General features: G+C 40.4%; 1 protein-coding gene across 2 annotated transcripts in view; it reads right to left on the reverse strand.

Moving 5' to 3' along the window:
• DTNBP1 (dystrobrevin binding protein 1) overlaps window positions 1-12,161 on the reverse strand; it is a 64,842-nt gene that overhangs the window by 2,260 nt on the left and 50,421 nt on the right. For both annotated transcript variants that reach the window (XM_032114885.1, XM_032114878.1), the window contains exons 8-9: window positions 4,399-4,554; window positions 2,349-2,492 (exon numbers count right to left, since the gene is read on the reverse strand). In XM_032114885.1, coding sequence (XP_031970776.1) covers window positions 2,349-2,492; window positions 4,399-4,554 — 300 coding nt within the window. The remainder of the gene's footprint in view (window positions 1-2,348; window positions 2,493-4,398; window positions 4,555-12,161) is intronic.

Consider the following 12,161-nt stretch of genomic DNA (forward strand, 5'->3'; position numbering starts at 1 on the left):
CAACAGAAGTCAAGCTCTGGCTCAGCAAGGGGCTTGAGAAGTCAGTACATGAACATCAGCTCTGCACTGGTTAGGGAGTCACTTTCAGGCTGTTTCTCTTCTTTTGCAAGACACCAAGAAGAAAATCCCAACAAATGCAGTGCAACAGAACTACACAAATTGGAAATTTAAAACCAAACAAACAACTAGGAAGCAAGCAAGAATAATCGTGCCCAGTTTTGACTAAAAATGAAGATGCAAAAGCAAAACAAATCCTTGTCCACAGCATGAAAGCAATCCTCTGGTAGAGCTGTACCACCAGCTCAGGTGCACAGGAGTGGGATTTTAAGACTCTGCTTCCTCCACATCCTGCGCACAGAAGACTTGTAGGCAAGTTCAGTGTAACAGTGTTTGCTTGCAGTTTGAGAGTTCAGGTTTCAAAATTAGATCCTCTTCCCTGGACAGTCCCTGACAACAAGTAAGTTAAAATGAGGAAACATCTAAACACTTTCTATGTGGTCTGCCAAAAAAAGCTCTTTTTTCTTTCCTTTCTACCTAACAAGTGTTCCTCCATAGTCAGAGCACCCAGCTTCAGCTGGTAACTTTAGTGAGAAAATTATTTTAAAAATTTATATTGGAGAAGTGTTTCAGAAGGGTCAGATGGATATGAGCTACACCTTACCTCTGCTCAGACTGTTTGCAGAGCAGTTCAAACCACATTGCCTATGACTGGTCCTCAAGTACCTGAGTGAAATTTGAATGCTAGAAATTTCAGAGAACCTGCCTAATGTGGTGTACACCAGCATGCATTAGAATAACTTACACAACACACAAAAGAGGTTTTTCAGGAGTGACAGAGCTAACTCAATTTTGCAGTTTAACTTACTGTCATGAAACGTTGCAAAGCCAATGCCCACAAGCTGGCAATGTTTGTAGCAAGGCAAATTTGAAAACATTTCAATGTCTTGAGCTGATTCTCATTTTTACCAGTTATTAAGAAAACTTACCTTTATTTTGTGGTGTTCAGCACAATTGTCAAACAAACCTTGCCCTGACAACCCAGTTCTCCCCTGACAGCAAAATGAAGGGTTACCTTTAAGCCATCTCATTTTTCTGAGAATGAAGACTATTGCATATTTGGTTTGATACCGGGGTGCCCAGTTCTTAAAGCAAGCACAAAAATCCCTTAATCAGAGGGAAATAAAATGTCTGGAACCACAAGAGCAAGATTCACAAGACTTACACTGCAGTAATGTTGCAGTGCTGGAACATTACTACAGCACAGGTACATTATATTGCAGTGTATGTGCATGTATAGACACTATACATACATGCTGTAATATTAAGATTACAGCATAAAATAATGTATTTTTTTCAAAAGCTAATGCATTTTGTCTGCTTAGTTAAAAAAGTAGTTTCTGCACTTCCTTAGATAATCCAGCTAAGACTGTTTGCTGTTAGGACACGAAGCTTCTTGGTCCAGCATCTGCCAAACAGCCAGCAAGGGTGTTTCTGTAATTACTGGCAAGCTCAAACGATGATCAGCTTTAATAATGCATGAAGTGGATGCCTATCCAAAACCACCCATCTGAATTCTGGTTTTGCAATGAAACAAAAAAACCTTTAGTAGTTAACTGTGCCTTGACCATTTGCCATAAGCTTTTCATGTTCACAGCAGGTGTTAATCACCTGTACATTGGGAGCACTGTAAGTATTTCCATAAAAATATTTCAATCTGTATTTTCAGAAGAAATCAAAAGGACCTTTTAAAGGAGCTTCATCATCTCCCGCAAGAAAAATCATTTTGGCTCTTTCAAGGAAAGGTATTTTAGTACTGAAGTTTTTAACTAGAAAAACACTTCCATGGTAGAAAACAGATCTAGTATTGAGACACTAATTCTCAGTGTATGTGTAAACTGCTGTGTTGAACCATGTCTCTCAGTATCTCTCACTGAAGATCTTGCATTATACAACTGGTCCAAAAATGGACAAACTCTAAGCAAGCAGTCTTAAAAATAAAAGCCTCATTACTGCCAGCTTTCTGTTATGTTTGCTAAAATGTCCTCTACTAAGTCTATATTGGCAAAAATGCACCTCAAGCCAGTATGAAACACATCACCTACCCAGGCTGTGATGAATACAACAGGGAGCTGCAGTAAGAAAAATGAGAGTGTCTGGAAATACCACGTAGTTTTGCAGCAACTCCCTTGTACAGCAACTAAATGTTAATGTGTCGGGAAGCACTAATGAAGAACAGTCAATCTACATCAAGTGTGATGTGTCGTGAGATAACATCACCCATTACAAATGAAAGCAGTTCTGGTGGTTTATCACTGTCTCTAAGCAGGCTGTCATTACAAGTACCATACCCAGCATGGGAGACAGCACATTATTGTCCTCGCTTCCTGAGTTTAAAAAGACATCGAGTGCTTCCTGGTCAGACATGTCCATTAGGTCCATCTGCTCCAGCATGTCCACATTCACCTCCATGGAAGACATACTTCCAATCGGCTCTGCAGGAGAAACAGCGCAATGAGCGAACTGACAATCAGCTACACGAGGTTATTACCTACCAAGGCTGCAGAAGCTGCTGTAATTGTCTGCATTAGCAATAATTAAACTTAGGAATGGAAGGAGCCCACTCACGGGAGCTGCTCAGCAGCAACCTCAGGCCAAATCCAAGAGCATTCTGCAATCTTTGTTGTGAAGCTAACAACCATCCATTACAGCTTTTGTAAACCAAAACATTTTTAGCAGCAGTATTTATAGCAGTAACCTTCTCAGGAACAAGCTGAGATGGGACTCAGGGGCAAAGATTGAAACTTTCCATTTTGGAACACTCCTTTTCAATTCTCTCAACCAAAAGTCTTTGTAGAGAAAAACAAACACATTTAAGCACACAGTCACTACATGTCAATATACAAGGGACATAGAAATTCAGAAATCAGGATTAATGTTAACAGAGAGCAGCTGTTGCTCCTCTCTCAGTTAATCTAAGAAATGTCAGTAGTCTGTAAACCCAGGCTCATGGCTAGTATTTTCTCTCAGCATGGGGATTTCACATTATTAATTACTCGAGCAAATTACTTATCTGTCAATACAGAACTGACAATTTGCAAGGGAGGTAAATACTTGGGTGAGCATCTCCTTCCTTGAACAGCAAAACATGCAAACAGAAAACAAATTCAAGGCCACTCAAAGTCCAGCTGCTGCATAATAGCAATTATTACAACCAAGAGTTTACTGGTTTATCTAAATTTAACAATTACCCTATTGAAAGCTTTCATAGGTGAACTGAGATGAAATCCTGTAATTTGATTGAGCTTTTTTTTTCAAATATGCTATAGCTCTGCAGTTTTACATTTACTGCTGGTCCAAATCTTTCATTAAAACAGTTTTCTTTGATAAACATGGGTTCCACATTATACTAAAAAGCTGAAGTTCCTAATGTTAGGCAGCCTAACACTCTTAACAGAGCTGCGTGCCTGTGTGCCCAGTACCAGCCCATGACAATGTCCACTTTTAGTCTAAAAGACCACACATTACACAAAGCAGGAGACTCAAACTCAGTTCCTCCCCTGACTGTGAGTTCAGATTTACATATCCCACCTCTCCCTGGCCACCCATGCAGAGCATCTTGCAGATGAGTATTTATAGCATTCATGCAGAGAAATGGAAACCTTGGATTGTATTCCCTGCTCTGATATTACAAATGATAGCAGAAGTGCACTTGGAGCAGGGACAGAATCTCTACATTTTTTCCTGCCACATGAATGCTTAATTTCCCACTGGCTTCCCTACTGGTCCAACAGTGCCTGCATTTTGGCCCAGCAGATGGAAACCTCCCACACAGAAGTGCCTGTAATCTCTGGCATTCTTGTGCTTTAACCAGTCCGGAGATGCCAGACTTGTGTCATTTCATAATAAGGAGACTCTTAATGTGACCTCCCGTGTCCTAATCACACCCAGTGATAGGGAACAGCTGCCACCTGGGAACTGCTCTGAAATGCTACACTGAGCTTTCCTCTGCACTTTGCAAAGTGTTCTAAGGCATCCCCTTGCCAGGTGACAATCCCAGGTTTTGGAACTCCAGTGGACAAAGCAGCTGCCTCCATCCATATTTTTACATAGATGCACTCTTCAGCTGCAGAGAAAAATGCTGTTCCAGAGGTAGTTCAGTGCTTTGCATTTCCTCAGACAAGGAGTAGAGCCTGACTAACCTTGCAAGGTATCCAGCGCCCCTGGGACACAAAGTTTGTTTAAAAGGCTTATCTGAAGTTCCAATTCCACTGAGGAAGAATTTGGACATTTTTGCAGAGCTTCCTCTGTGCATTAAAACCACTGCTGACTCTGCCCCCTCAACAATGCTCTCCCAAGTTGGGAGTTTGTGCATTATGCAGAAGGTATTTTACAACTTGCCTCTCCTCTCTGCTATCTGCAAGTATCCTGTGGAAAGGTATTGCTCCATGTCCTGCTGGAAGGCTTCTTCAAAGAACTTCTGGCGCTCCTTTAGCTTCATCTGCTGGGTGTGCTCCATGTCCAAAACCTTCTGTGCATGTTCAGCATCGAGTTCAGCTGAGCATGAAACAAACAAACAAATCAAATATTGCAGGTGTATCCCCCCAACTCTCAGAATTTAAAACCCACAGAACCTGTTCAATAAATTCTGACAGGCTGTTACTACAGGCTGTTAACACAGGCTGCCATAAAGGAGGTCTCTGTGCTTTGCAACTGTATTTTAAACCAGGACAGTGATGCCTTATTAGGCAGGATAACCTTCACATTAAAGTGATGTCAACGATTTATCTTGAGGCAAAATGCAAATTTCCTGAGCTGTATAAACAGAAACACCTGAGAGCACTGTCCATCAACAACTAGGATTTCAGAATTCTGCCCAAAAAAATTCAGATAATGATGCTTCTGCAGTCATATGCACCTAATGCACACAAAAGCAACACTTTTAATTTGAATATTGCAGCATGTTTCCCCTACAATGCAAGTGGCAAGATACATACATGTACTGATATGTACCTACATATATAAATACACATACATAACATGTGGGTGTGTACATGTCTGCCTGAAATTCTGGCTTTGCCAGCTTCCAGACAGAAGGGGAAAATCCCTTGAAGAATCCTACATGTACATGCAGCAAAGGAAATATTAGACAGAATTAGGAATATTAGACAGAGTATCATTAGAAGAGCTCCTTCCCCCCTGTTTTGCTCTAGACTGGACAGAGGAGAAAAGAACTGTGCTGTTTACTGCAGAAAACCATCTTCTAGATTAAAAAATGTAGTTGCTATTGAAGTACTGACTGCAGCCAGACTGCTAAAATATGCTTCAGAAAATTTGCTTTTTAGGAGGAATATATAACCTGGAACCCTGTTCCCAGAGTTCTTTGTTCACTTTTCTGGTCTCATGAGCACTCTGCTTACAATAAAAAGGAATTTTCCAGCTGAGCTGCTGATGGAAGGGACGGGGGTGGTGAGAAGAGATGCTGGTGTGTTCTGTTCTGCCTGTTAGGGAAAGGTCCAACAAATACGACTGGGTGAAAAATGTCCAAGCTTTCACATGCCAGACAGACACAGCTGGAATATGGCATCCACATGGATAAATGCTGAGGGAGTGTAAGGTTTTCTAGGACAAGTGCTGTGTCAGTCTTCCAGGAAAAACATTATGTTAATGATATTCTAAGACACGGACATTCATTAAAAGCAGTTACCATTATGGAGATTATTACCCAAATGCAGAACATGTTTTATGAAACCAGGCAAAACATCGGAGAGCAGTTAATTCACTCTGTGGCCTGAATCAAGGTCACAGATCATACACAGAAGCAACTGAGCTGTGGTAGATGCCACAAGAAGACAGGAAACTGGACTGATACACTAGATATTCATTAAAGCATCAGTAAATAAGCTGAAATCTCTCTTTTTTAAGGGGATTGCAGAAGTAAAACATCAGTGTATGAAACAGAAAGCATCTTCCCTGAAGGCAACATGTCTTTATTATCAATTACACTGTGGTGTATGATGACTCTGTGTCCCCTGGAGCAACTCCTTTACTGCAGTCCTGGATGATGAGCAATTATTAATAACATTGTCTATGATGCAGAAATGCTATTCAATTGTAATAATAAAAGCCAGCGGCTCTCACTGACAACAGGAATCTTCTGTCTCTCTCATAATATATTCTGACAGTTTTGCACTCTAGATTGGTAATTCAGGATATTTTTAATCCCAAAACAGAGATGGCATCCAAGTGACAGGAGACTGATACAATCTCCCTCTTGACATTGAGTTTTTTGTTTTTAACTTTTGCCTAAAATGTCCTGAAAACTGTTGAAATTGTCACTGGCCAAAGCTGAATGGCAACAGCTGCCTGCTGTGCTGGCATGTTTCACAGGAAACTGTAAACACAGAGCTGCTGTCACAGACTTGTTCTCCAAAGTCAGAGAGAGAGTTAACATCTAGAACCTTGCTGCATGATTTCACGCCCTGTCAGGTGTAGTAAGAGGTGCTTGGCTAAGCAAAACCAAACTGCTGCATTTGGGGTTTCTGTTTGTTGTCAGAAATACTAAGGATGGGTAGGTGAAGCCAACAGTCACACATGAAACCAAAGAAAACAGGTGTATTGTTTCTTTCACAAGGCTACTCAGAATTACATTTTCCATAAGCCAAGTGTAGTTTATAAAACACTGAATAGAGACAGCACCAAAGGAATTCCAAGTATCCTCCATACTAGAAAAGTATTGAAAAGTATCATCCATATGCCATCATACACTGCTCATATGAATTCCTCCCAGGATGCAAACTGAGGCTTGGCACACTTAAAATAATACTGTATTTTTCCTTTCACCCTAAAATCGTACTTTTCAATTAGCTACTGCACCTTTTTCTCTATCACAGTGCTGTGCACAGGAAAGAAAACAATACAGACTACACAGAAAATGCTAATGCACAATTAGATGCAGACATACAGGAGTTGCCACAATAATCCAAATAAAGGATGACTAATTCCTCACCAGCTATGACTTTTAAGAGAGCAGACACTAAAAGCAGGCAATTTTTTCCTAAAAAAGCAAACACTCAAGTGCTAAGGCACAGCCTTTTGCACCACACCCAGGAACAGCCCCACAGCTCACCCTGCTCCCTGTCAGAGAACAGCCCACAGCCTGACTCCCCTGCCCTGCATCTTCAATGTTTGAACCACACACCAGGAGAATCCAAACTCCAAAGGAACAAATTCAATAGCTTATAACCATACACCTCAAGTGTAGAGGGCACCACTTCCTGGTATCACTCCTAGGCCTGGCTGACACTTCCTACAAATTAAAATTCTGCCACAGTACTTGAAGATTCTATCCAATGAACAAAGTGACCATTTTATGCTTTAATCTAAAATATTTTCCAGCTATGTACAACAGATTTCCTGAATAAGTTAGAAGAATTACTTTAAAAAAAAATAAAAAATCAGCAATTGAAAAGACTGGTTGTTTACATGGCTAACACATCCCTTAGAGCAAACATGAAAGATGTCAAGTTGTCCAAATGGATGGCTTTTTGGTGCTTTCATACTGTTACACAACCAGTTTACTTCCCTTCAACTAATTTATTATGCAACTTTATATCTCATGTGAAGTAGAACCCATAAATGCATCTGGTCTAAAGAAAGAAGGACACAGAGAACACAAAAAAATAACCCTTTTCTTCCCACTAGAGTCCATTTGCTTTTTGTAGCCTCATCCAACCAGACCATAAAATGCATGCACACATTCTTCGAGGGGTTTTTTGCTTTTGCGACAGAGAGATCAAAGTTTCAAGCAGCCCTTCACTGAACTCACTCCTGGTTTTTGATGTTCCTCCTGTGCTGGGAGAGTTTGAAACTGGACACGGCATGAAGACACACTGCGTAGAGGATAATCCCTTCCCTTGATGTCCTGGCCACGTTCCCGTTCACACGGCCCAGGGTGCTGTGGCCTTCCCTGCTGCCGGATGTGCTGCAGGCTGGCACCTGGCCCGCTGCCCTCACGGGTTTCCACAGAGCCGGGGTCATCTCCAAGCTCAGTGCCAGAGCGCTCCATCTCCTCACTCAGGACAGAGCGGTGGCTTCTGGTCCCAGCCCCCAGGTAGGGAATGACCCATGAAGTACCACCCTCCCACCCAGCCAGTCATTTGTCCACCGTGCTGCCCATCCACCCAGACTGTAACATCATCACTTGGCTGCAGGAACACCATGTGAGATTGTCAAAACCTATCAGTAAGCTGGCTACTCACTGAACAACCAAAACCCTTCAAAAATCAGAACAATAAAATCATACAGGCAGACAATGGAAGGCAGAGAGCCAAGCAGCTTTTCGAGTGCATTATGACTTAGCAACTTATCCTGCAACTGCCTCGTTACAGACCCTTTCAACTACAAATATCAAAGCAAGACAAGACACTGGGGAGTGCTTCAAAGGATGCAGTTTCCCTCAAAAATGTTTAAATTATTCTCGACAGAATTTAGAATACATGTTGATACTACAAGGGAGGATGTGCAGAGCACTCTTGCGCTATAGTTTGCTGACAGGTGGGGAGAGTGCATTGGCAAAACTTGGGGAAAACAAAGTAGAATAAGTGATCTAGGTGCACACAGTCTTTCTTCCACAGGTGAGTGAAAGGAAAACAAGTGAAAACTACAAGACCTAGCTGTTTTTAAAGGCTTATTTAACAGCCTCTTCACAAAGCAATTTGTTTTTACTAAAGGTATACTCAAATACTTACAATCAAAAGAATTAAGTCCTGATTCACTAGAATGTGAAGTCAGGATTTCACTCAGTGACAGAAAGATCATCTGTGTTTGAAAAAATAAACACTGTTCCAAATGAGATTTACTGTCTGCCAAGTCTCAAAAGCCTGCATTTTCATGAAAAAATGTTTTACTAAAATTAAGATTATCAAAAAAATCCGTCATTAAGAATGACTGTACGTACTTCTTGATAATATCTAACTAGGGTTTTTATAGATTGCATCAGAATATGAAAACTCTAAGTAGCTCACAAGCAATCTAGTCAAGAGGAAAAGCAGAGGTTTTACCAGTGCAGAGAAAAATTATTTTTAACATTTCTCAGCAAGCAGTTTCAGTAAGTTGGCTTACCTTGAAAATTCTCTTTAACACATTGCTTACTTGAGATCCTTGGAATATAAAAGACAAGCTTAAATAAATATCAGAATAAACCACAGAAAATAGGTCCCTGTGCACACCAGGATTCCAGTTACTAACACAGCACCTGGAGGAAGAGGCAGCTTCCGACCAATGCCACAGGAAACAGCTTGGGAAAAGGTTTCCACAGAACTCCAAACCTTATCTGGCTACCAGGAAATCATTGTAATTAAGAGACACTAAAAATATGCTCCACCAAAGAGCAAATGCACAAATTGAGTTCTAAAAATGTAAATACATCTAGAATTAAAAAAAAAAAAAAATTAAAATCACATTTGTGATTAAAAATATGCCAGGCTGACTGCTCTGCAAGGTGGCCCACACCACTGTAATGGATTCTCATTTTAGAACTAGATCTACTGTGATTCAGAAACAGCAAGAATGCTTTTGGCCACTTCATTTGTCACTAAAAACATCCCAAAACCTGAGTGAATTTGCCTGTTTCTCTTTTTTTTGTTTTTTAAATTAAGGGCAGACACATTTTTATGCCTGCAGATGTGGTAAACAGGAACGACTTTAGAATTGTTTTAACTGGTTTTAACTACAGTCAAAATCACCATGGATGTACTGTTCTACGGCAGATTAGGGGTGGGGTTTTTCCACACTTGCTTCATGTCATGCAAAGTATGGAAATGTTACAGCAAAAGCTTTGGAGGAGGATTCTCTCCTTCAGGCACATGCCTGACTACTCCTGGGTTAACAAATCTGCAATCCACCATCTTCCATTTTTCTGGTTCAATGTCCTTTATGGTCATTGGTGTTCAAGGACAATATCTGTCTTTCTAGAAGACAGGATTTAGCGCTGTGGCTTCAGTGGGATGTGAGTACCACAAGCCTTCCTCGGCTTCCACCAGGACAGGCTCTGTTAGCAAGAGGGTCTTCTACCTCCCTGATTTATCCTTTAGTCAGATTCCTACCCAACTAAAACAGAATAAAAAGTGACCTGCAAGGGAAGGAGGGAAGGATAACATTAAGCTGAACCTCCTCAGTGTAGAAAGAAGAAAAAAAAAAAAAAAATAGCATCTACGCTCACACACTTGTTTCCTGCCTCCCTATAAATCCACCATTTATGTGAGAACAATCCACATATAAATCCATACTATAAAAACTATAAATCTGCAATTATGTAAGAACAATAATTCGGTTAGTGAGCTGCAAAATGTGTATTTCCACTATAAATAAACCTGACAATGTCACATGTACCTTCAGTACATTTAAGTTCGTGAAGACAATCTGGCTTTAAAACCTAGCCACACATTTGAAAAATCCCACTATTACAGAAATTGTACCTGAAAACAGCTCAAATGATTCAGCACAATTCTACTGCCATGAAATGCAGTATTTAATGCATATGCTCTCCAATTACTGGTTTTTCAGCCTTACCTCAAAAATACTAATTTTCAAATGGAAAAACTAATCGATAGCAAATCTAAACCCAAAGTACTTAAAATACAAACCACGGTACTGCAGTATTCTATTCATGTTTCTAAAAGGTCCATGAAACTGTCCCAAATAAGATTAATAACATCCCATCGTCTAAGCACAGATTGATCTATCAAACAATTTAATGACTATTTTCCATTCCAAAAAGATAACCACCCTTGCTTTGGAATTAGAAGGCTTTCAAGACAGACAAGTAGCTTCTGCTGCTACAAGAATAGTGTCAATTTTAACCTTAGCACAGCTGCGAGCTATTTGCCTTCTAGATGAAATTACGTGCATGTGCAGACACGTAAATTAATGATGAGATACTGTTTTGCTGTCACAACACATTGTGCACAGGTTGAAAACACCGGTTCCACGACATGGCACTTCAGTTGGCAGGTATCACTTTTACTTGTCCTCAAGAATAACACCCAGTCCCAAACTACTGCTGCAGCAGAACTACTCTTCACCCAAACTATAACCATCATCAGACACACAGAACAACACCATTCAGCACTGAACTAAATCTTGCCTCAAAGCGCGAAGGCAAACAAATTTTTGCCTTCTTTCCTAATAACTAGAACAAAATGAGGGTTTCACTCCATAAACTGCTTTCAGAATAACCAGTTTTCTGACTGAACATGCTAATTTATACCTCTCTCTTCGGAGGGAGGAGCAGATCCTGTTGAACAGTCCTAGAGGCTTCAGAGCCAAAAGGAATGAGCTGCAGATTCGTAGTCTCAGTACAGTTCAGCCTAACCGGACTTACTTTACATTGACAGTGAAATATTTTAGACCTGAGGAGGGATTTTGGTTTTTTTGGAAGACATACTTTAATACAAGTCTTAGGTTAACATAACCAATGACGGCACAGTCAGAACAGGAAAAAAAAAAAAAAAAAGGAAAAACATACCTTTTACAAACTATCATGTAACTAGTTGAAAGTGAATTTTATTTTTTCACATGCTTGGTAAAGCATTCCGTATTTATTACGCAGACTATATTTGGTAACAGATCATAGGAACATATCATAGAATCGTAGAATTAATTCTAGATAAAATGATTGAGCTGGAAGGGACCTCAGACATCATCTAGTTCCAATCTTTTGCCATGACATTCCACTAGACCAGGTTACTCAGAGCTCCATGCAACCTGGCCTTGAACACTTTCAAGGAAGAGGCATTTGCAACTTCTCTGGGCAACCTGTTCCAGTGCCTCACCACTCTCACAGTAAAGAATTTTTTCCTAATATCAAATCTAAACCTATTCTCTTTCAGTTTGAATCCATTGCTCCTTGTCCTGTCACTACATGCTCTTGTAAAAAGTCACTCTTCCTCTCCTTGTCTTTCCTGTAGGCTCTCTCCAGGTACTGGAAGGCCACAGTTAGGTCACCCCAAAGCCTTCTCTTTTCCAGGCTGAACAATCCTAATTCTATCTGCCTTTCCTAGGAGGGGAGGTGCTCCATCCCTCTAATCTTGGTGGCCTCCTCTGGACTTGTAATTTCTTTCTTTCTATTTTAAGCTAATTATAACAGGTGAGAAACTGCACAA

This window comes from Corvus moneduloides, chromosome 1 (assembly GCF_009650955.1).
Source record: "Corvus moneduloides isolate bCorMon1 chromosome 1, bCorMon1.pri, whole genome shotgun sequence".
Lineage (NCBI taxonomy): Eukaryota > Metazoa > Chordata > Aves > Passeriformes > Corvidae > Corvus > Corvus moneduloides.